We start from the raw sequence: 26,716 nt of genomic DNA, 5'->3' as shown, positions 1-26,716 counted from the left end.
AATTAAAATTTCCTTATAAATGTAGTATAAGTTTTTGGGCTAGACATTCCACCAAGGTCTTATATGATGGGTAGGATGAATCCCTGGAAAGTGGCTGGCTATTTCTTCCTTTAGTATTCCATAGGTAACCATGAGATGTTAGATGTCTTCCTAATGCTATTGATCACAATTCCCCATCAGTGTATTTCTCCATCATCAAAGTTTTTAATCTCTTGATTAAAAGTTAAAACACATTAAGCAGCTATATTTAGTTAAGTTTTAGAAAAGAGCATTTTTAAAGAAAGAGAGTAATTTTGGTTAGTATAAAACATCCCTTCCTCCAAATTTGGGGCATACTTTCCCACAAGAACATAGAGAGTTCAGGGGAAAGTGGTCTTAAACAGTGATCACATATCACAAAGGGATACTCAAAGATTCTTGTTTCTGGAAGTCCATTGCAACTCTCCATGTGACACTTAAGAGTTTTCCCCTTAGGTATGGTATGGTATAGCTTTTTTTTTTTTTTTTTTTTTTTTTTAATGGGATTCTTAGAGTCTTGAAAGTTGTTCTTTTTTACTGGGTCTAGTTTGATCTTGGCTCTCAGTGACACTGCTACCAGGACCTGTTATTGCAATGACAGCACAAAATCTATATATGTTTTCAAGTTTTTTTAGGTTAATCTCTGTTTAAAGTTTATGAGGTCCTCTCTCTCTCCTCTATCTTCCCATACCTAGAAATTATTTTTCAGAGGCTTAGTTGGAGTTGCTTTTGCCATTAGACTAGCCCAATCTTGCAAAAGTAGATTTAGAAGTGTCTTGTTCTTTTATCCAAAATCCACAGGGCATGACATATTGCCTTTAGACAATCCACTTCCTATGTGGTCATTATCCTTCATCCACCTCTCACTCCTGAACAGATTAAAGACTCGTCTTGCATCTTGTTTATTGTTTTACATTAATTTAAAAATCCTTATAGACATTTTCATCTGATAAAGCTCTTACGGTTAGAGCATCCTATTAATTTATTTAATTCATTGATTGTTTATTAATTGATTCAATACATTAGCCATATTGTAACAAACTGTTACAAACAAAGTGAAAGATTGAATAAAATAGATTTGCAGTGATTAAGAAAATCTTTGGGAATGTTAGCAATACTGTAATTTAATGGAAATGACTGCAAGAAGATAAGAAGAAATAAATTTATGAGCATGCTTCTCAATGACTGCAGAAAATTTGTACTAGAGGCTAGCTAAAAGTTTTTGCTATGAATTTCCAAAATATTATGATTGGCGATCTATAATAATCAAATGAATCAGGATTTAATTTGTTCAAATAAATTGTTGTAAAGATTTATCTTAAATAAACCTATAACCAATGTTGCCTTTAAAATCAAAAGAACTGAGTCTGTCTCTCGCTATACACATACATACATTTGTGTGTGTATATATTATGTGTATGTACATGTATATATATATATATATATATATATATATATATATATATATATATATATATATATACACATAAATTCAAAATTAGCTCAATTTTGATATAACTGGTTTTGTTAGGGTGACAGTCTTAGACTAAGCAATTTTAAAACTTAATAGTAAACTATTAAGATTATGCATTTGTATTAAGTCCCATAAAAGATGTGTCTAAATATTAAATATTTATCTCTATTGGTTGGTAATCTCTGTCTTCCCTTTATGAAATTGGGTTTTTCTTAACTAGATCACAGGTAGGTGGTATGGTGAAAAAGCCTAGAGTCAAAAAGACCTGAAAGCCACGTACTTACTAAGATGTTACCCCCCACTAATCACAACTTCTATCTGCCTGAGTTTCCTCAACTGTAGAATATCAATAATAATACACATCTATCTCCCAGGGTTGTTGTTTGGTTCAAATAATATAATATCTATAAAATACTTTACAAACCTTTAAGTGCTATATAAATGCTATTATTATTATCATTAATATATAAGTAAGATATTCTATAAATATATGTGCTCAGTAATTCCAAATAAATATGCTACTCAAACATATACAAAGCTAATTATATCTGTAGAATCAGAGAAGTATTTTTCCAGTGATACCATGTTGTAGTTGTTGTATTATTACTTTTTTTAAAAAAGTGATCCATTAATGAATTAGATAGACATTATGACAGAGAGACAGATGGAATCAGGAAGATTTGATTTAAATTCCACCTCTGATACCTCTTAAACTGTCCAATCTGGAACAAGTTGCTTGATCTCTTTAAACATGAGGCAAATCTCTCGGACTTACCTACTGAGATATTGTTCTGAGCCAGTGAAAGTTTTCACATAGATGAAATCTCAGTTACTTGATTTATCCAGATAATGATGTGACCATTAACTAAGTATAGTTAATGATCATTATTAGCTTCACAAAATAAATTACAAAACTGGTGGAATAGTCTGAAAAAGAACAACTATAATATTTGAAGGCAATCATTTTTTGCTGACCTGAGCAGAGTGATGCAATTTTGTGTCTTTCTTCTGTATTAGAGGATTTCCATCTACAGCCATTGCAATCATGCAGTCCCCTCTAGTACTGCCAAAAGGCAACATATAGCTAGAAGTAAAAACAAAGATTCTCATTATTGCCTATGTTATTTACAGGAACATACAGTAACAACAAAATCAATCCATCGAAATTAATTTAAGGACTACTACTGGTAAGACACTTTGCTAGGCCCTGGACTTGAAAAATAAAATAAAACAAAACAAAAACAGTCTCTGCCCTCCAGGAGCTTACTGTCTACTGGGGAATTCTTATCACATCATTTGTAATAACCTCCCTTTAAGTGAGGAAAAATTTCTGCCTGTAACATAATGCTGGAAGATGTTTCTCAGGGGAATAAGTAAACTATTTTTAGGACAAGTAAAAGATATGTTTCTTTCTAACATTCTATTTTCCTTTTCTTTAGTCTCTGATTTCATCAGCTGAAATGTTTATAGAAAGAAAAAAAAACACATCTCTACAACTTTACATGTGTAAGTGGGTATTGATAAATTGTAAGTGTTAACTGTGGTTGGCATATGGTCTCCCTTGAATAGGTGATTGTTGAACAAAAAACATCAGTGTTGAATAATGCTCAACTCCCTGGGCAGAAATTTCCCCTTCTTGGCCTATGGGGGAAATAGGAATAGTATAAGAAATGAAAGGTTGCATACCTCTGAGCATTGAGATTATACTGTGATATAGTTATCTCTACTTAGGAAGCATGCCATTAATGTACTGTCTGGTACTGAGACTCAGAGATAAAGAAGAATAAAGGATTAAGGGAATTAATAAAGACTAGAAATAGCCTACAAATTAACTGAATATTTTTCAGTTTTTTCAAATGATGGAATCTGGTAAAAAAAAAAAAACCTAATAATGTGCATTGTCTTTTAAACAATTTATTTAGAAATTTTAAGGAAAAAATATAGCACAAAGGACTATTATCCCACTTCATCCCTGACTTCCATTACTTGCCAAATGTGATAGAGCTAGCTGGTATCATTTATAAATATTAAACAATCTTTAATTTTAGATGAATTTGTCTTTATTATCATGTCATCTAGATATTGGAGGTCAACTAAAAAGTTCACCCCATCTTATATTTGCATTTCCCCTCATCCAAAAGTGTATTTTTCTCTTTCCCCCAAAAAACTTCATCCTGATTGTTTTTACAATAGATCCAGTTGACCAAAGGCCATTTTGAATTTGATTGACGTTTAGATAGCACATCTCCTTCTGAGTTGACATCATCTGTAAATAATGCATATATGCTTAAATTTAGTTCACTGACAAACAACATGTCAAACATCACAAACTAGGATTGGTCTCTGAAGAAAAATGCTACTTATCGTAATACCAAGATTTTTTCATAACACCTCCCTGAAAGTGATTCTCAATCTCTAGTATTGTGTCATATTGAAGCTGAGCGTGGAGTCAAGAAAGCCTGAGGTTGAACAGTTTAAATTTTTCTTCTTTCTCTACTAGCAAGTCACCCACTTTGTAGGATATTTTAGACATTTAATTTCTGATCCTTTTACACATATGGGTAAATTTAATACCCTTGTAGTTAATTCTAATACATGTAAGAGAAAAGTGGCAGTATGGTATAGTTGTTATTTCTTTTTTGAAACTTTAGTACTTATATTACTTTAGGCAAATAACAGACTTTCAGAGCCTCAACTTATTCATCTGTATGCTGGGAACAATAATAGCAACTATTTTATAGTACTACTGGGAAGCTAAAATGAGAATGTGTATAAAATGCTATCTAAAATCTGGAAGTATTAAGGAATCATGGTAACTACTATGGATGATAGTATGAATAATGGAAGAGAAGGAAGGGAATAAGAATTTACTAAGTTCCTATTACATGCCAAGCACTATATTAGACATTTACAAACATCGTCTCATTTGATCATCTCAACAACCTTAAGAGGAAGGTGTTCTTATTATTCCCATTTTATAGTTGAAAAATGAAAACAAACACAGATTGAGTGATTTACCCAAAGTTATATAGATACTATTCGAGGGTTAATTTGAACACAAATTTTCAAAGATCTAATTACTGTGGAATCATTCTGTATAAACTATATTGTTAGTTTTTATAGTGCTGAATAAAGTAAGTTAACATGCCCAGATTGTTCTAAAGATAAAGGTATATAATCCCATGTATGACATAAGAATTCCTTAATGTAGTAATTCCAAAAAGCTGAAGAAGCTAGTGGAAACCAAGGACAGAATGCTCTATTTGGAATCAGGGAATACTTCAGATGAAAACCTGCTTCAATATCTTATTAGCCATGTGGTTCTGGACATGTCATTTATTGTTAACCAAATTCAGTTTCTTTATCTGTGAAATGAGGAGTCTGGACTCCAGAACCTTTCTAGCTCTCACCTCCTATAATCCTAGTTCATTAGGATAAATAGAGAGAGAGAGAGAAAGGCTGGAATTATGAAAATGATGAATAAAGTGGAGGTGATTAGGTCAGAGAAACCCTGTAAGAAACTTAAAGTTTCTTCTTGTTTTTACTGTGGCATCATGACAACTGTATAGTCTCCTATCAACACTACATTAGTGCTGTTATGAATTCATACATAAGGAGCCATTTTGTACCATTAGGCAACTAGAATAAAAAAAATTGACCATTTACCTCCATCTATGAGATCTGAGATTGTGGTCAAAAGATTCTAAAGATAGCAAAGTCTCTTGATTAATAAACTTAAATAAAGATTACAGTGAATGGATAGATTTTGATATATTCCATTGAGAGGATACTAAGAATCATGTAGTTCCAAAACTACTGACATATATTGATTGGTGTTAAAGAGTTGAGAGTTGATATGCTCTTGAAGGTGCTACTAAATCAATATATAAATTATATAATTATAAATTATTTTTATAGATGAGTAAACTAAGGCTCAGAACTGATTAAATATGAAAAGAGGTATAACAATCTCAAAGATGTGCTTCAGAAGGAAGAAGAAGTGTGTCAGGTACTATATTAAATACTTAAGGCAGAAAAGAAGATGGACCTAATTCTATTCTTTTACATTCTTTTCATTGCCTCTCATATTGACTTTCTAAATAGCAAAAATGGGTAAAGAATGTATATTTTCAAATGTGGAAGAAATAATTCTTCTGGTATTCTGTGTGAAGGCATTTTAGTATATCAGCATCATGACCATGGGTTGGTCATTTAATAAGAGTGAATGAAACTAAAACACATTGAATGCTCTGCTAAGGGTATGAAAAATTGAGAGAACCAAAATTCTCTTGTGCATATCAATAAAAATTATGAGGTATGGAAGGGTTGTATTTTCTTTAAATAGAAGTTCACACATTAACAAGACCACACATCCACTGAAATTGTGAAATTTTGGAGACATTCCATTGATGTAGCTGAGTGAACTTAAGTATTTGACTTAAGTTCACACATGCTAGTCATAATCATTGCCCTCCTAAATGGTTGCTGTGAGTTACATTTCTGAAAAAATCTGATTGTAGGATTTTGTTATATTAACCAAGCTTTCACTTTTTTTTTCATTTTGTTGGATCATTTAATCCATTAATCTTTAAAATAATGAGAGTTAAGTATATATTTTTCTCCCTATCTAATATTAGACTTTTTCAAGTTATGATTTTTTTCCTTCTGCTATTGACAAATATATGTTTCTTCAGTTGCTTTTCCTTTTAAGGTAACTCTATTCTGAGCTAGCTCTCCTTCTCTCACCTCTTAACTCTCCTATTTTCATTTGTTATACTTTTCCCTTTGGAATTTTGTTTATAAGTCCCCTTTTCTCTCCTGCTTTTATCTGGTTATATAATCTTCCTCTCCACACTAACCTTTCCCTCTCTCAGTTAAATAGATTCCCCCTTCCTTTCCTCACCTTCAATTAGTCCTGTCTAAGAACCAGTTCTGTTCATTGATTTTTAAAATTTCATTTTTTGTGCATCTTTTCAAAAAGATTTTCTCTTTGCCCTCTTAGATATTCATCTTCTTTTTATTCCTACTCTACATCTTTATTCTGAGTCATGACCCTTATAAATATCTAACATCTCTCTAGAGAATTACATTTATAAGTGTAATTTAAGGATCGCTGGACTTGTCATCTGTTCTGATGGTGCACCTCAGATGTGTCTCCTCCTACTAAAAGAATGTATGCTTCTTGAGAGGAGAATTCCTGTACTTTTTGGTTTGAATCCCTAGTGTTGAGCACAGTAACTACTTACTAAATACTTTTGCATTAATTTATTCACTTATAATATAAACCAGTCATTCATTGTTAATATTAAAACTAAAGCTAATGTTAAAATTATTTAACTGGCTAGATGGATCTCTATCAAGATGGTACTCTATATAAAATAGATAACATAATTAAATGAAAGTATTTGTATACTTTGGGCTATATTGTCCATAGCTGACACAAAAAGTTCTCCGCAAATACTTATTCATTCTGAAGGAGCCAAGGAAATATTTATTCAGAGTCACTAAGGAGGTCAGTTCCTTAGCATTGTGTTGTTAAGGAACGGCCTAGATACAGAAATGTTTTCTGACATAGCTTCTAGTCACTTAAAAACATAAAAGAAGACACAGAAACAGACAGTTGGGGTCCTCAGATCTGGTATAATTCTGAAGACAATATAAGTCATTATGACCTTCACCATATCCTGCCTTTATGACCAGACATATTTCCACATGGCAACGAGAAAAGCTAAATGCTATTGTATATTTGTAGCATATCCTTGCTGTGTCAAATCTAAGTAAATCTCTTTTTATTAACTGTTTAATAATTTTTGAGTGTCTCATTCCAACTAAGTGTGTTGGCATTAGAGTCACCTCCAACAGGAATATTATAACTCAACTGAAGAGTCAAAACAATTTGAAAATACAGGACAAGTTCAGACTTGAAAAGAAGAATGGAAACAATAACAACCTATTAGAAAGTAAACCTTGTTAGACTTCTCAGAGGAAGAACATTGCTTTGATAACTTTAGAAGGACTATGGGAGTAAAAAAAACAATTGAACTGGTTCCTATTGGTCAAAGGCTCATTTATCTTTCTCATTTTTGAGTTAGAGAAAATGATCCTAATGAGGTTGAGTGGCTCTAAATAATTCTTTTCTTTTTGGCAGTCACAGCTCAACCATTTCAAATGGGCAGATTTTTTTCGATCTGGGATCCCACAGCTACAAACATAAAAGCATTTATCTATGCCATTAATGAGATTATTCTGAAGCTTGTCAGGTATAATGGCATAACTTTAAAGTGGCAATAATAGAGATGTGTACTTTAAAAAGTAAGTGATTTTCTTTTCAAGAAGTCTGAAAGTTCCCGAGATCTGTTTTCCTAAATTATTTTCATTGTCTCTGAGATTGATTTTTTAAAAGAACAAAATGGTAAAGAATGTGTACCTTAAATGTGGAAGGCTTCATTTTCTTGGGTTTTGTGGTAAGTCAGGTTTATTTTGTGCTAACAGCATTTCAATCTATCACCATCATGGAGTGTGTATATGTGTGTGTGTGTGTGTGTGTGTGTGTGTGTGTGTGTGTGTGTGTGGTTTTATTCAAACTCTGATAAAGTTGGTTGACTTTGTCTTTTAGAGAAATATATGGCAGAGATAGAAAGTGTGCTATTCCTACTTATCTTCTCCCTACCTCCAAAGTATGCATGCTTGATTTATCAGATCTGGAAGTCAAAGGACTCATTGACATCATACTATCTCTAGATGGAATAATTTTCAGAACTCTTGTAGGCCAGTAGCAGGAAGGCATACTGAGCACTATTCACACATAATTACAGAAGCCTGACAGTTCTGAAGCAGAGCTGGAACAATGATAGCTGTGTCGCAAATGCAGCTTGTAGAGAATGCATTACAAGATTGATGATCATACTATATGCAGGTGCAAAACATAAATGTTCATTTCCCTTGTCAACATGCTTGGCTATTCTACAACTAATAATGGCATCTTGTCTGTTGTGCATTTTGGATATGAATAAGAGTAAACACAAGGCTTATAAACAGGTTTATATCTTCTTAATATGTGAGAACTTTTTACAGAAAGATCCCCTTATGCCCTGTCTTTTTTTGTGCCCCTCCCCACCAAGTTTGTTAAAGTAATTAGTTGCAATGTGTTCAGTAATGTAATTAATCTCTCAATGACTGCTTATCAGATTGCTAACACATAATGAACTACTGTAGCATTTACCAAATATGAGTCTCTTGCTCTGACATAACTGGTAGGTATAGGCATTAGGAATGGATTAGGCTAGCCTTGGAATAGTTATTAAAAGGGATATTTTTAAGCCAGCATTAAGATGGAGACATTTTAAATTTAAATGTTAGCAGATATAATCTCCTTGTTCAAGCAAATGTTTTACCTTATACTGTGTCAGTTAGCTCTGCTCAAGGAGGAGAGCAGAATAGAAATGTTACATGCAGCAGATTCACAGTCACCAGGTGGCAGTCAAGTCACGCGACAAAGAGAATGGTTTAATCACAGCACTGGACAGTTCCTATGACTCACTGGAAAGTCTAACTTAGAAATCTAATTGATAGTGTGATTGTTTTATCTCCTTGTTCATGACAAGGAGAATATAGTAAAATATTTTAAGTTGATTACCCATGCAAAAATATGGATGAAGATGTCTGAGAAAGTACAGCTAACTGCTAATGCAATCAGGGGAAAAGGAAAATTCACAGCTGTGTAAATACTATTTAAATATTTTAAAGTTCTTCTCTTATCATTAGCAACAGCCACATTTCTGTGGTCACTGTTCACTGGCCTCAGCAAAATTTGTGTCAAAACAATGTGAAAAAGGTCAAGACAAGAAAACCACAATTTCAAAGGCCCTGTTTAAAAAACAATAACCATCAGACAATCAGAATAATTGCTTGTTTATTCTCATAAAACAAACAAAGATGGTGAGGGATCCGTTTTCAGTAGCCACAGGCCCATGTTCTCCCGTAAATATCTACATAGCCCTTCTTTCCCTTGATGATCTTGGTGACATGATCATTAGTATGAGATTGTTTTATCTAATTTCCCTTTCTAATAGATGAAAGAGACCAAGTCCACTTACCAACAAATCACAAAGGAAAACTAGCTGCTCTACCTGAGAAAATCTGCTTTTTAAAGACAGCTTCTGCAAAGAAGACTATGTAACACTGAATTCCCGGCTTCATTTACACCCTTGATTAACCAGAGCAGTTGTCAAGGGAACATCTAACCAGCTGTCAAACCATATAGGACATTTTTCAAGAACAGCAATTTTACCTCTGACTGCACATTTTTAATTCACAAGCATTGGGATCCATAGTATGTGCTACAGATATTTAACAATTTCCTGGTAGTGTCTCTCAAGGCCTAGCCATTATCAATTTTTTAAAATGCCTTTTCCTTGTTTAAGTTTTCCTTTCCCAATAAATATGCTCCTATATTGGTTGTCAAAATTAATATAAACATGGGTTTTCCTTTCAGAATGTTGTTGCTGCCACACATCATAGAGAGTTTTAACCTTTCTGAATACAATGGGCATTGGGAATTAACTTTGGGCATTTGGGAGCAGGATTCAAAAATTCACTGAATAGAACTACATTCATAAAATTAGCAAGACTAGTGTGTTCCTTCTCTCAAATGACTTTGTAACTACTTTATTTTTTTCTCTTTATTTATATTTAACCCTTTTTATATTTATTATTTCTATATATATATATTTTTACAGCACCTGCTTATCCTATTAAGATGTAAACAAGAACTGTTTAATTCTTCCTATTAGTATGGCTAGCATTTAGCACAAGACCTAATATATAATGAAATAATAAAATCTTGTTTGAATGATTACAAATTGACCAGTGCACCAACCCATAGAAAGATAACTAGTATTTATATATGTATTTTTAAGGTTTATAGCTTTATATGTAATATTTCACTTGATTTTCACAACCAATCATTTGAAGTAGGTGCTATTATTGTTGCCATTTTACAGATTAGAAAATTAATCCTAAGACAGGTTAAGTAACTTCCCCAGTATCAAACAACTAAATCAATGTCTGAGGCTCAGTTTTAACACAGATCTTCTTTACTCCAAGTCTATTGAAGTCCCTATCTATTGAAGTTACTTAGTCTGCCTACACATTTGGGCAGATGGTAAGTATTGGAGGATAAAATAGCAACCACAGAATATTTTGAGGTAACATTTCATTCTAAATACATGTTACAGGATTTAGATGCTTTATTCCCTCTTTCAATTTCAATATTTATTCCTAGGCTTATTTCATTCTGTGGGGAAAATAAAATCAGAGTGATTTATTTAGATCATGTTGTTCTTTAAAGTATGGGCAAAACTATGTCTTCTGCATCTTAATCTTTCAGGGTGTTTTTTTTATTTCTTTTCAATGTAATATTTTTCTATAATCAGTCAGTGCTCAGTAGTTAGACAATATTCATCTTCCTTCTCTTTCTTCCATCACAAATATACATCTTGAGAGGTTGGAAGGTTATTGAATTAAAAGACAAAAAGAAAACCTAACTTGACATGAAATGCAGAGTACAAAAAGCATGTCCACAATTTCTAGTCCAGTACTTGGCATATCATAGATGCATAATATATCCTTGTTGATTGATTAATTGATGCTTGATCTTTGGGAGAAGGTTGCACATATTTATTAGGGATTGATACTATCCTACAGTTAGTAGAGGTTATATTTCTTGTAGAATACACAAGAATAAATAGAATATTTCCTGCTTTCCTTTCCTTTAAAATAATTATTTTCTTTTTGAAGCAGATTTGGAATTTTTGAAGCTTATTATTTTAAAAGCATTGTCTTCAAGTGATTTGTGATATATATTGAAGACAATAGAGCAATATTTTATCTCTAAGAGCTTTATTAGAATTGAACTTAAATAACATTTTTTTAAATGAATATAATGAACCAGGTTCTATGCTAGGTGATGATAGGGATACAAAGACAATAACAAAACAGTTCCTGATTTCAAGGTGCTTATATTCTGCTGGTAGAAAACAATATGTACAAAAATAAGTAAATACAAAATATATGTAATTTTTATTGGATTATTTCACCCGAAGGCAGTAGCATTTCTAGGATGTTAGTAGCTATATGGATCAGTAGTCCTTATAATTTAGAGATTCCAACTTGTGAACTTTCTCTTAAAAGCTGACCAGTGAATACAATTGAGTTAAAGAAAAAGCATTTGCTAAGATAGAATGGCAACTACAATAGCTACAGATAGACTTAGTTGCCTAGACCACTAGATGTGGAGAAAGGAAGATTGGAGTGTAAATACAAACTTAGACACTTATAAATTTTATGACCCAGGGCAAGTCACTTAACATATTTGCCTCAGTTTCTTCAATTATAAGATGGAATAAAAACAGCACTTACTTAGATCAGGCTTGTTGTGAGGAACAAATAAGATAATATTTGTGAAGCATTTAGCATAGTTCCTAGTACACCACAAGCACTTAACAAATGTTTGTTTCCTTCCTTCTTTCCTACAAAACACTTCCCCCTTATATCTGGGAAACAATCTCCCATAAATAGCCAGAGTATCTGGGAAGGGTGGGCACAAATTTAAGATAAGGATGTGAGGTATACATGCTGGGAAAATACGTTGCCAAAGAAATTCTCCTATTTGGTCTGAAGGACTTTTAATTCTTTCTCTGCTTAAGGAATCATCTTATACCTCATCTCTTGATCCCCAGGGCTAATTCTCCTTTGAATCTATGGTCAGATTTTTTTTCTAAATCCAAGGAATATGATCCTTGAAAATGCTTCCTCTCTCAAATGACTGCTTCTCTATGTTTTTATCTGCCTGCAAAATGTATGTTTCTGTTCAATGTTGGCTCTTGTGTGGACATTCCTAAACTGACAAACTCTTCAACTGCAGGAAGAGAAGGGATTAACTGTATTCCATCCTCCTACTGCCATCTCATGTAGAAACAGGGGTCACACTCCACAAAGTTGCTCCTAACTTGGAGTGCTCAAATTTTTGAACTCTGTCAAATAATTCCAGGTGTAGTAGCCTTGGCTATTTAAAGTATTCTTTGGGTGTGATTTTTTTTTAAACAATCAATTCAATGCTCCTCTTAAAATTCAGAGAAATAGTTTTGCCCTTTGTAGATGACACAGAATATATTTTTTTTGTTTTGTTTTTTACAATTAGTGTAACAGCTTCTTATCATCTAACATCTGTTATTTTCCCTTTAATTTCTTTGACTATATTAACTGTAAGAGTGTGTGGGGGAAGCAGGGAAGGGTGAAGAGAAATTGGTTGAAAAAATGATTCCATCGGAAAAAGAAATGACAAACCTCTCCAGTATCATTGCAAAGAAAACCCCATGGACACCTAGGTGGCTCAGTGGATAGAGAGCTGTGCCTGGAATCAAGAAGACCTAAGTTCAAATCTGCTCTCCAACACTTATTAACTGTATGACTCTGGTCAAGTCATGTACCCTTTGTTTGCCTTAACCCATCAGAAAGAAAATGGCAAATTACTCCAGTGTCTTTGGCAAGAAAATTCTACAGACAAAACTGTGGTGAGTTATGGTCTACTGGGTCACAAAGAGTTGGATGTGACTATATGACTGAACACCCCCACCACCATAATAACAACAACAAAGAACAACTATTGTCCACCACAATACACAAAATAAATACAAAATAATACTAAATAAATAAATATTGGTGGGGGGCATTAATAACTAGGGAAATCAGGATAGCTCTCTTAAAATTGGTGGTACTTTAGCAAAGCCTTGAAGAAAGTTAGGGGTCATAGGAGATAGAGATAAGGGGGAAGAACATTCCAGGAACAGAAGGCTACATTTATAAAGACACAGAGATGAAAGACAGAGTGTCCTACATGGAGGACATCAAGTATGCTATTTGGTAGGAAGATAGTTTTGTGTTTTGTCAGATTATTAACACTTGTCAGGTACCCAATTTGACTTAATAGAATCTAAAATAAAATGAATTAATCAATGTAGCAACTATATTATGATTCACTCACCTAGAATCAATCCACTATTCTGAGTGGTTTGGAGATGTCTCTCTTCTAATATCATTCCTTCCAGTCTGCATTTTCAATCCAAGTTGCTATTAATATTCTAGTTTTATTCAGCTATTTATTTCTGTTAGCTTTTATAAAGAGTTATTTACTTTTTTGTACCTTGGAGGTATATGTTCCTTATCCTACCTCCTGAGAAAAGGAGGCTCAGTTTTAGCTTGTTTCTTGTGTAACATTGGTCCCATCAAATTTATAGACAAATGTAGTTTAACTATTGGAGAAGTTGTTATCTCATCTAGACTAGTTAAAAAACCAGGATCTTAGGATGACTGAATATTTAGGTGTTCCTTCTCCTAACCTTTCAAAACCTAGAAAGTTAGAGCCTCCAATTCCTTTACCTAAAATAAAAAAGAATCAGTGCAGATGCCAAGAGCTAAGAAATTTTTTTCATGGGACCAAATGGTAGTCTTGTTCACCATATTCCATTGGTAAAAGACTCCAGTTATGAACAGAATAGCCAATGAGGGAAAAATGGCTGAGACTTTGGCTGTGAGAAGACAGCTTCAGCTCCATTTCTACAAGTGAAGTAAATCAAGAGTCTGTGGTTTACCACAATTAGCAGATCACAACCAGTTATCAAATGTATATGCATTGTACATCTTTCCATGGCCCTTTCATTATATGTCATCAGGAGTAGCCTGAAAGTAAGCTTCTAGGTTCTTCCATTTGAAGAAACACTAGTTTCTTCAAGTGTTTTTTGCATGGGCTAATCTCCATTTCAGAAAGAAGACAACATATGAAACATTATCAAAGGCAAGATTCAATTCAACTAGTATTAATTAAACATTTGATACATGTGGGGCACTGTATTAGGTGCTGGGGATACAAAGATATGCCTGAAAAATATCCAAGGAATTTTGCATTTTACTGAGTGGATATAACACAAAAACAGATAAATGCAATAAAAATTGAGAAGGGTAAAGCACTTGTGATTAGAGGGATAATGAAGCTGATTCTTGCAGAAAGCTAAGGAAGTGAAGGTGAAGCGAGAATGTCTTAGCTTAAACATTATTCTATGCAAACATATGAAGGTAAATGAAATGAAATAGTGAATTCTATGAACAGTGAGCAAACCAGATTGTGTGAAACACTGAATATATTAAAAAGAATTATATGAAATACTTTTGAAAATATGGACTGAAGCCAGACTTTTAGGATTTTAGATATTTGTATTTTATCTCAGAAGCATTAGGGAACCATTGAACGCTATTTACCAAGAGAATGACAAGGTCAGACTTGTGTTTAGGAAGATTATTTTGCAATTATGTGGAAGATATAATATATTCACTACTCTGAAAGGTTAAAATCTCATATTGGCTCAAAGCAATTCTCATATCATATTGGAAACTACAAAGTACAGTAACAAAAAAGTATCAGATTTGTAGTTAGAGGATCTGTGTTCAAGTCCTAGTTCTGCTATTTACCTTACATAGCAAGATGGATAGAGGGCTGGGCCTGAAGTCAGGAAAGTCTGAGTTCAAATTCAGACTCAGATGCTTTTTAGTAACTATAGCAAGTTGTTTACTCCCAGTCTGCCTCAGTTCTCACAATTATGAAATGAGAAAAAAGTCGCATTTTCCTCTCAGGACATTGTGAGGTTCAGCTAAGATAACAATAGCACAGCATTTTGCACAGTGCCTGGCAAATATTAGGCCCTTAATAACACTTTTCCCTCTCCTTCCTACATGCAGTAGTCCAAATAATTTCACCTTTCTGGGACTTAGTTTTTTCATTTTTAAAATGAGGAGGTTTGGCTAACTTACTTCTAGGACCCTTTACAATGGTAAATCTACGATCCCATGAATTCTCTTGAGTTTGTCTACTCAGTACTGACTTCCTCTCCATGGCTAGACCATGGACTACTTCTTTAAAATTTATGATGGGGATCTGACTATATTCAGCCTGTGACATGGAAAGAACAAGATTTTAAAAAGCTATGTAAGCAGAGACTATAAGGAAAGGAAAAGAAGATTGTAGACATATTTCTTGCTAAAATTTCCCTTGAAATAAGAGACATTATTCAATTTATGAAATGAGTTTGAAAGTGAAAATAAGTGGATACAATGAAAGGGCAAAATAATTGCTACTGTCATTAAAACAGAGAGAATAAACTTTTAATAAATGCCTCTAATAATAGTATCAACAATTATATTGATCCAGTCATTAAACACTGAAGTATATACAACATCCTCCAAATAGAACCACAATTTACCCGTTCTCAGATAAAGATAAAGTTTCTGGAAAAGGTCTTTATTTTTAGAGGTGGGTATATGAGCATCCAAATCATTACAAGAGCAAAAGTCTTGAAAGACATAAGTCCTTAAAGAAATCAAGCTCTAGGCAAATAAGAATTTCAAAAACATTGTAAGTCGTTCTCCAAAGTATAGTTTCTGTGCTTTTTTGAGCTACTGATGTTGTTCTGTTTGGTTAAGACACTGACATCAGAAAGAATGGCAAGAATTGCTGCTAGCTGATAGATGCTTATGAATTTATCTGAGAGGCTACACTGGAAGCACATACAGCATCCAACATCACAGGGCTTTGACTGAGGGAGCAGAAACTAGGTCACTATCTCTTTGTTTATGTCTGTTGTGCATACATGTTGGCAATAAAAAAGCATGGAGCAGATACAAGGATCTGAGCAGGTCACGGAGCCATTTTTTTTTCCTTAGACTAAGTAGAGAACCTTCCAAAGTACCTACTAATGCTAGCTTATTGTTTAGCTGAAATAGTTAGCTTTTATGTTCACTGCTCAAAGTCATGTAGCTCCCTTTTCAGTCTTTTTCAGTTTTTCCTCTTCCTTCTTTTCTTGTGATTCCTTGTAGGGTTTGGTCTAATGCTAGCACCTGTTTAGTTGAGGTTTAATCTTAAAATGAGATGACTCACTCTAGTAATTTAAGTTAACAAAGGAAGGTTTTCTTCATTTTTAAAATAGCAAGCTATATAAAAAGGATATAATGCTTCTTAGCTTCTTGAATAAGGTATTTTCCCCCTAGTTATTTCTAAAGAAGGATTGAAAAGGGGCGAGAGTCACAAAGTACTCTTGCCTTGAGCCCCAAGCAGAGTTAGGAAGACTGAGTTCATGATGATCTAGGACTCGAGAATCCATGTTCCAAAATAGTTCAGGCAATGTTGGGGTCACAGCAACTACTTTAGCTAGAGGTCATGGTGAGGAGAGGAGCAGAACTGGTCAGGTGCTTTATGGAAGGATAGAGGTCCTAATCAGGTAGATTTCATTAATATTCCATCACTAGTGTCATAGTAGTGAAGTAGTGACAAACTATGAGAGTGGAAAATTTGACTGAAATATATGATTCCAAATATGGTGATGAGATTTAGAGAAAGAGACAGTTATAAAGGAGGGTGAACCAATAAAATAATCAGAAGAGGGGGATGGGTAGTGATTTAATAGTCCATTAGATGGTAAAAGCTTAGGCCTGAAAAACCATAGTCTTTTCTAACTATACCATGAGTTACCTTTCTATGGTATTTCCATTATAATAAAGGACAATGCTCAATAAAGGTTTAGTTGTAATTTCAAGCATAAGAGGTTGGTGGAGGTTTTTTTGGAGAGGCAGAAAGGATGTGTACATTTTTTTTCCTTTGAGATCTTTCACTCATACTATTATCTAATTCATATGATTTGAGATTTAAAGATGGAAGGGACCTGGCAGGTCATCTTGTTGAATTCCCTCTATTTTACAAATGAAAAACTGAGTCCATGAGATAAATGATTTATTCAATGTCTCATAGGTAATCTTAGTAAAACTAGGATTCAACTTGATTGATCAAATTCAGTATTCTTTTCTCTAGATTTTTGTACAAAAATTAACATGAAAAGAGAAAAAAAATCAGAAAGAATAAAAGATCTTGGAATCTAGTCCTAACTCTTCCATTTAGCCTCCAAAAATACATTTAATATTACCTAATGTTCACTTATTATGTAGAAGAAAATGTTCAGGGAAATTGGAAAGCTAGCTGTTGTGTTCTTCCTCTGTTTCACTCTCTGTTGAGTGTTTTTTTTTATACTTCAAAAATGTTGATTATTGCAGACATAATTCTAAGATATTGTTGCTTCAATACTAGACCACCACATAAAGTGATTATGACAATAAAGCAAGTCACAGGAATTTTTTGGCTTTCCAATGTATATAAAAGTTATGTTTATATTCCATCATAGTCGATAGTATTCTATCTTAAAACTGTGCATACTTTAATTAGAAAGTTCTTTATTAAAAGCTCATAAATGTTAACCATCACCTGAGTCTTCAACAAATAGGAATCTTTTTCTGGTAGAAGGTTTTAATGCTGATGGCTGCTGATTGATCAGGGTGCTGGTTGGTGAAGACTGGGATGGCTTTGGCAGTTTCTTAAAATAAGACAATAATGAAGTTTACTGTATTGATTAACTTCCTTTCACTAGAATACTTAGAGATCATTCATTGTAGGGTTATTAATTAACAATGTCAGTATTTTTGTGTCTTAGGGAAGAGGGAGGCCCAAGGAGAAGAAGAAGATGGTAACTAATGGCTGGTTGAGTAGTTAGAACACATACGACATTTATTGATAAATTTTAACATCTTATATGGGTTTGGTTGATAACATCCCAAAACAATTACAATAGTAACATCAAAGAAATGATCACAGATCACTCTAATAGAAATAATAATAATGAAAAAGTTTGAAATACTGTGATAGTTACCAAAATGTGACACAAAGACATGAAGTGAGAATTGCTGTTGCAAAATGGTGCCAATAAACTTACTTGATGCAAGGTTGTTACAAATGTTAAATTTGTTAAAAAAAAATACAATGTCTGTGAAGTGCAAAAGATAGACACACAGTACCTTATAAATTTATTGTTACTTAGTTCAGAGAAAGGTAACCATTTTTATGAAATTAAACTAAATTCTATCTCAAAAAAATGTTCAAGGGGAAATCTGGATTGAAAACACAAAGGAATGAGTTAATTCAAAAGTAACTAATGATAAAGTGTTTACTCACTGACTTCCAGTATTAACACTTTGTTAAATATTTAACTTTCATACTTCTTTTTCTTTCCTCTATGGAAATCAATGTGTCTAGATCAACAATTCTTTCAGATCACTTATAATTTTGGGGGAAGGGTAAAATTACTTATAAGACTTTTTATTATTTTTCAAATATTCATAGTTTAGTATCAGATACTGTAGTACCTAATATAGTAACAATAGTTAATTTTTCCATAGTGTGCCAGGCATTGTGGTAAGCACATTACAAGTATCATCTCATTTCATCCTCACAACAACCCTGGGAGGTATGTGTATTATTATCTCTATTTTATAGTTAAGGAAACTGAGGTAAGCAGAAGTTAAAATGACTTATTTAAGGCCATACAACTAGTTAGATTTGAGGCCAGATATGATCAGGTTTTCCTGACTTCAGGCCCAGAACTTTACACACTGTCCCACTGGATAAAGTTACATTTTTGTGGTACCTTTTATGGTTTTGAAATTTTGACAAATTATTTTGCCTCAGTTCCTTATCTATAAAAATGAGTCGGAGAAGGAAATGACAAACTGCTCTAGTAATTTTGCCAAGAAAGTTCCAAAATGGGATCACAAAGAGTCAAATACAATTACACAACAAAAGTTTTAAAATTTACAATTGAGCAGGAACAAATTTATCTTATAAGACACTAAAAGCATAAGAGACAAATATAGAATCTCACCACTGAGATTTAGAAGTTAGAATCTAATTCTGACAGAAGAATGAGATTAGGAATGGGTATGTATTGAATTATATGTAGACTTATGCAATTAAGTTATACAGATAATCTAAATAGTTTAGGCTTTACAGATAGTGCAGCAGCTAAAAACCTGTAAAAGAGAAGATCAGATACAGATACTGTATCTCCTTTTTAACAGGTTCATAATATCTGCTAATTTGACAGGGACTACTGATATGGTCAACATAAATTTATGGCAAACATCTAAAGTCGAATTTCTATTCTATTGTAATTCAAATACAGTAACAAAGAACTCTAATAGACCCTGATATAATAGAAGAAAAGCGTGTTTGCTATCTACCATCAAATAAAAGTGCTTTGTAAGGAGATCTTGTATTCACTAATAACTTCATTTTTTCTTTTGACTGATATTTAATAGGGTCTCAAAAAGCTTAAAATTATTTTTCTTGTATTACGTTTAAAAAAAGGTTTAAAAAAAGACATCAGTATCTCACATCGAAAGAAAGCACATTTAAATCCTGAGATTTTTGTTAGTTTTCTCTGGCAGAAGTTAAAATTCTAGTCTATGTAGGAAACATTCCTAAGGGGTTCACTTGAATCTTGTACTAGCTGAAGATTCTGGTGGCCTAATCTGATGGAGAAAACAATGTGGGTATTAAAATGATAAGTTCTGCATGCAAAAGAAGGATCTCAGTATTGGTGCCAGAGACAGATGGAAAACAGCAGTCTTGGCTTCAGTAGCTTCCTGTGAATTCAAGAGCTGTTACAAATTGGGGAGTACTCATCTGCTTGGATAGAAGTATAAAAGGGCTAAAAAGTTTCCACAATTGAAAAAATTAAAAGCATCCAGTTCAATTCAACACACATTTACTAAGCATTTACAATTGTTAGATATGGAGGAGTAGAGCAAAAACACATTTAAATGATAGTATATTTTATTGAGAGAGCTACAACATGCAATCAGAAAGTAGCATAAGAAACTTAAGAAGTGGCAGGGCAAGGAAAAATATTTATTAAATACCTACTACAGACCATGCAGTAAGCTAATTACCTTACAAATATTATCTCATTTGATCTTCACAATAAGCCTGGGACATAGAGAGATGCTATTTTCTTCATTTTAAAGTGACTAAGGCAAAAAGAGATTAGATGATTTGCTCAAGGTCTGAGACTGGTTTTGAGGTCTTCCTGACTTCATGCCCAGCCCTTTATGTACTATGTTACTTAGGGGATATTAACAAAGACTTCTTCAGGAGACAGTAGATAAACTGAGTATTGAAAGAAAATAAGCATCCTAGGATTCAGAAGTAAGAAGGAATTAACAGGAATAAAAAGGCATGAAGGCAGATGTCTGAACAGGTAAACTAGAGACATTGTATAGTAAATAGTAAGTAGAGGAAGTTACATTTTATTCTTAAGACAATGAAACAATTGCCAAAAATGTTTCAACAAGAGAATGACTTGGTTAGATCTGTATTTTAGGAGGAACAATGAGGCAGCTGCTCAGAGGATGGATTGGAAAAGAGAGAAACTAGAAGACAGGAGGCTGTTTAGGCACTCATTCAAATAGTCCAAGTTAAAGGTGACAAGAACTGAACTATAGTGGTCCTGTGAGTAGGGATGAATGAGAAAGAAGTGGAGATAGAACTGACAAGACTTTACAATTAATTAGACTCAGTGAGGAGTCAATAAAGAAAAGGGAATTAAAAATGGTTTCCAAGGTTGCTTATTTGAGTATGTAGAAAGATGGCAGTGCCTTCAGAAGAAATAGGGGAATTTGTAGGATGAACACATTTAGTAGGGAAGAAAATAGGCTCCGTTTTGAACATATTGAGTTTGGTATGGCAAATAGAACATATTGGATACTTCTGGCAGGATGCTGATGATTTAGGACTGGAGAATTTAGTCAATTCCATAGAAATAATTGAATTCATTGGGAAAGATGTTAGTTTTTCACTGACTCTAGGCAATTTTTATATTCTGTTCCAACAGTAAATGTGGTGACAGGGAGGTAGAGTTAGAGCTGGAAGCAACCTCAGAAACTATCATTTTGCATTTGAGGAAAATGAGGCTTAGAGATGAAATTACAACTAGTGTTAGGTAGTTTCTTAACTTATGTCCTTCTGGCTCTGTCTAGCTCTTATCTATGACACCATTTTAATCTGAGTTTTTTTTTTTTTTGTTGTTGTTGTTGTTGTTTTGTTTTTGGTCAGAGTTCCTTTCATTGGTATAATGTGGGAAAAGGAAAATAAATTAGTCTGCCCTGGGGAAATCAGATCCAGAGAAAAGGATCTATCCCAGACTAAATGGCTTCTAGATATGGCTGCTGAGAAGAAGGCACAAGGGAATAAGCATTTATATAATGCCTACTGTATATCAGGAACTGTGCTAAAAGCATTTTACATATTGATTTTTATAATTTGATCTTTATAATAATCCTATGAGGTAAGCACTGTTATTAATCTTATTCTAGAGTTGAGGAAACTGAGGTAAACAAAGATTAACTGACTTGCTAAAGGTCATACAGCTAGTGGCTGAGGCTGAATTTGAATTCAGGTCTTCTTGACTTCAAGGCCAGTACTTTATTCACTATAATATCTATCTGGGATTGTGAGGTAAATGCCAATATTGGGTATTGGATGGTGAAATCAAATCTGCTGATTTGATAAAGGGGGCCATGAATTTAGTAATGACTCAGAAAATGAGATCTAGATGCTTAGAAAACAAAAAAGGAAATCTCCATAACAGGAAAGGAAGCCTAGTTGGTCAAGGGATGTTGCAGATATATTTTATAGATTTACTTTACCCAGATTTCACCAAGAATTTGAAAACCTTGTAGCCAAGAAGGAGAGATATGGGTTGGATAATAATATATTTAGGTGGATGTTAGGTGAAGACCTAGTTCCAAAGAATACTGATTAATAGATTAATATCAATTTTGAGAAAAATCCTCTAGAAGAAGGCTGTAGAGGGCCTTATTGCTGTTGTGTACGATATGTTTATCAATGACTTCATATAAGAAATAGTTATCTTGCTTACCAACCTGGAAGAGAGAAAAATATATTGAATACAAATCAAGATTCACAAGTAGGCAGATGGGGATGATGAGGGTGAATCTAATGAGATGCAATTTGACAAAGACAAGGATGTTAACAAGGATAACATGTTAAAAAATAAACTGTGCAAGTACAGAATTCAAGAAATGTGATTAGAGGAGAGGTCATGTGGAAAAATCTCAAGCAGGAATGAGGCTAGGGTAGGGTGGTGGTTGGTGGACTGAAACCTCGGTAGGAGACAACAAAAGGGAGGCAGCCAAAAGCTAATGCAGATTGAATGAACAGAAATGTAGTGAAGTGAAACAATCCTGATTAGGTGACAGAGAGTCAACCCAAGGCCCTTCTTGGGTTCAAATCCTACTATTGAAGTATTCTGACTATATTACTCTGGATATTTCATTTAGTCATTCAGTAGCCTTTAAGGCTGTAAGATGTAGAAGAATTACTAATTTGTACAAACAGAATTTCATCACTAGAGGATTCCAATAATATGAAACATATATATATATATATATATATATATATATATGTATATACACACTGAAAATAAATTCAAATCAAATAAAATGTATCAAAGCTCGGGAAGATGATAGGATGGTGAGCATAAATCAATAACAAATGAGATGGATGTTGAAGTTTTTAGAGTCCTAAAAAGAAAGTAGAGTTGGTAGGGGCAGGATATTGTATAGATAAAGAGGAAATGGGGCAGGCTTGTGGCTCCCACATCTGGAATTAAGGATGGGTAAAGATATTTAAGAAAAATAGACTCGTGTATTCAGCAGCTTTGACTACCAGAATCTACCTTGGCTAGGAACCTAGTCAGTACATGTGAAATTGGGTTGGCTAAACCTGAAGACCAAAACCAATCTTGTTGAATTCAATAAGAAAGAGAAGAAAGATATTTCCAGATTTAGTTCTCTATATCTGTATATAAGCCTATTCTTCTGTAAACCTATACAGTGATAACAATAGCTAACATTTACATATAGTTTTAAGGTTTGTAAAACTTTTTGCAAACATTATTTCATTTGAGCTTTATAACAATGATGTAAGAGAAGTACTCTTATGATACCTACTCTGCAAATAAGGATCTGGGCTTTAGGTGGATTAATGGGCTTATTCAAAGCCATAAGTGCACAAGGTAGGATTAGAATACAGTCTGAAATTTCAAATTCTTTTTTACATTTGACTGAGAAACCCCCTCCCACACCACAAAAGTGAGGTTAGCCTTGGGGCCTACTAAATGAAGAAAAATGGGGCTCTTGAAAAGCAAAAAGTGATACTACTGGCAGAGATAATTTATTATGCCTGATATACTACTTGATACCTCTCTCTCTTTCTACATACATACATATATGCATGCATACATTCAAATAATGTATAAATAGATATGGAATTGTATAATCCAAAAGGCAGAAGGAAAATCACAGAGGTCATCTAGCTCAGACTCTTTACAACAATACAATCTATAGTATTCTTGGATAAATGATCACTTAGCTTCTTCTTCAACATTTTCAATAACCAGAAATTCATTACATGAGGTAGTCATTAAGTTTTCTATATATTGAGCTGTAATTTGCCATAGTGTGACTTCCATTCATTGATTCTCCTAGAGTAGGGCTAAAGTTTTCTTTTCTTGTCCTTTAAAGTTATAATTTAAATGTTGTAAAAGCTGATAACTTCACCTAATTTATTAGGCATTCACTTAATACTTGGTGAAAATAATAATGAGGATAACATGTTTTTGTGACAAGGAATGACATTAACAGATTTTTCTTTTTTTAGTAATAATCTTTTATTTTCAAAATATATGTAAATGTATACATATATTCTATTTAACTTATACTTTAACATATTTAACATGTATTGGTCAACCTACCATCTGGGGGAAGGAGTGGGGGCAAGAAGGGGAAAAGTTAGAACAAAAGGTTTTGCAATTGTCAATGCTTCGAAATTACCTATGCATATATCTTGTAAATAAAAAGCTATAATTAAAAAAAAGAAAGAAAAAAAATCAAAAACAAAATATATGTGAAGGTAGTTTTCAGTGTTTACCCTTGTAAAACCTTGTGTCCCAAGTTTCTCCCTTAAACAACAAGTAATCCAATATAGGTTAAACCTGTGCAATTCTTCTATACATATTTCCACATTTGTCATGTTGCACAAGAAAAATCAGATCAAAAAGAAAAAAAAATGGGAAAGAAAAGCAAAGCAAGCAAGCAACAAGAAAGGTGAAAATACTGTTATGATTCACCATCAGTCCCTACGTTCCTCTTTTTGGAAGCAGATGGCTCTCTGAATCATAAGTCTATTGGAATTGGCCTGAATCACCTCATTGTTGAAAAGAGTCAAGTTCATCAGAGTTGATCATCACAAAATCTTGTTGTATTAACAAATTTTTCTTTTAAAAACTCCATAAAATTTTTTGAGCTGGGAAATAGTTAGCAAAGTTAATTACCACCAAAAACCTGGACCATGCTTATTTTTAAATTATTCCAACTGGGCAATGTCTTAAATAATGCTTAGAGTTTAAGGTCTATTTCCTGAGGTATTTTACAGGTCAAGGAGATACATTTCAAAGCATTCAGATGAAGTACTCTAAATTGAGTTAACTACTTAATACACTGATAACCCATTTCTGTGTCTGTAGAAAAATCAACTTTTTTTAGGAGTCATAAATAGTTCAAATGAATTTTATTGGATGGGGTTCTGTAAAGGTCAACAGTAGAAATCAAATGGAGTGGGTCTTCTTAATATTTTCTATATTCATTAAGCCTTTATCAAAAGAATGCTCTCCAACTTAGTACTTTAAAACTTAAGTGGGATGCCCAGTTCACTGTCTTGCAATGTTAGTTGATAATGAAGAGAAGAAGTTGGAGAGTACAGGAGAGAGCAATGAAAATGATTAAGAGGTTGGCAAGGTCAAAGTAATTGGAATTATTGAGCCTGGAAAATCTAACTGAGGTATTTAGAAGAATGAGGGGGCGATTTCAAGTGCATAAAGGCTTGTTGCTGAGCAACTGCTCTCCTTTTCTATTAGCTGAAGCAGGAGGGGACAGGTTTAAATGGTAGCCAGTGGGATTTTAGGGTCAACACTCCAGCTAGAAGTGTTGTAAATTAATGGAATTCATTAATAAGGGATGGTATATGAATTTTTATTCTGGGGATTAGGCCAAGTTGATTATGATCTGAGATAAATTTCAGCCCCAATGTAGAAACCTATGTGGTTCACATGGGTTCTGCTTCAGGCAGGGGCAAGGGTACTATTTAGAGACATTTAAACAAATTCCTATGCCAATTTTAAAAGAAGACTAAAGAAAATATAAATTGTTTCTGAGCTAAGCAGAATAAACAAGCCCTTGACCTAGTGGGAATTTGTCTGTTGTTTTTCTTTCAGTCATTGAAGAAAGTTAGTCAGAACTTTTTTTTTTTTTTTTTTTTTTTTTTTTTTTTTTTTTTGAACAGTGTGTATGGTCTATCAATTCATGATTTTTTTCATTTTTCATTCTCTTTAGCTCAACAGAGGCATATTACATTTATTTTTACTGACAGACAAGGCTCCCTGTACCATTCCCAGATAGTCACACAAAAAAATTAAGCTAAGTGACCTCCTGTAGGTAATTATGGCATTTAATATGTTAATGTGCCATTTCAGACATACCCTGAGAAGCAACACTTTTAAATTTGAAAAATGGAGATTTATAGTAATAGATTTGTCTCCAGTTTTGAGTGTACATCCTCATACTCCTGCTAAGATTATTCAAAAGATCAATGAGATTTCCTTATTATTAGAATTCTTCTCTAGACTGATTTGGCCATCTGTCAATTCATCTTGCTGTAATTATTTCCTCTCACTCTTATAACTCCCACAATGCCTAACATAGGACCCTGCAAAACTGAAGTGCTAAATAATTATTGGCTGGATTGAAATGATAGTACTGATTTTTAAGTATTTACTTCAATGCTGCAAGTATTTTTTTTATTTCAACAGAGTAAATACTGACCATGTCTTTTACTACACATCAAAACTTCCTTTATCGCCTTGTAGCTAGCCTTTATATATTGGTTTAAGGTTTATAAAGGACTTTGTAAGTATTATCTCTTTTGATTTTCAGGAGAATCCTAGGAAGTAGGAACTATGATTATCTCCATTTTACACGTAAAGGTCAAGTGATTTGTCCAAGTTCGCACATCCAGGAAATGATCAAGGTAGGATTTGAACCCAGGTCTTTCTGATACAAAGTCTACACTGTGCCATATAGCTGCTTATTACATTGCTTTTATGAATTGCTCTGGAACTCTTCTTTCTCCTCTCCCTCCCAAATATCATCACCTAGAAG

The 26,716-nt window shown here is 33.4% G+C and overlaps 1 protein-coding gene across 1 annotated transcript in view; it reads right to left on the bottom strand.

Annotated features, from left to right (window-relative positions):
* EYS (eyes shut homolog) overlaps positions 1–26,716 on the bottom strand; it is a 401,433-nt gene that overhangs the window by 268,158 nt on the left and 106,559 nt on the right. The window contains exon 4 of the mRNA XM_074310593.1: positions 2,468–2,576. Coding sequence (XP_074166694.1) covers positions 2,468–2,572 — 105 coding nt within the window. The 5' untranslated portion in view covers positions 2,573–2,576. The remainder of the gene's footprint in view (positions 1–2,467; positions 2,577–26,716) is intronic.

Source organism: Sminthopsis crassicaudata, chromosome 4 (genome assembly GCF_048593235.1).
Source record: "Sminthopsis crassicaudata isolate SCR6 chromosome 4, ASM4859323v1, whole genome shotgun sequence".
NCBI lineage: Eukaryota > Metazoa > Chordata > Mammalia > Dasyuromorphia > Dasyuridae > Sminthopsis > Sminthopsis crassicaudata.
This window is presented reverse-complemented; position numbering and strand designations above follow the sequence as displayed.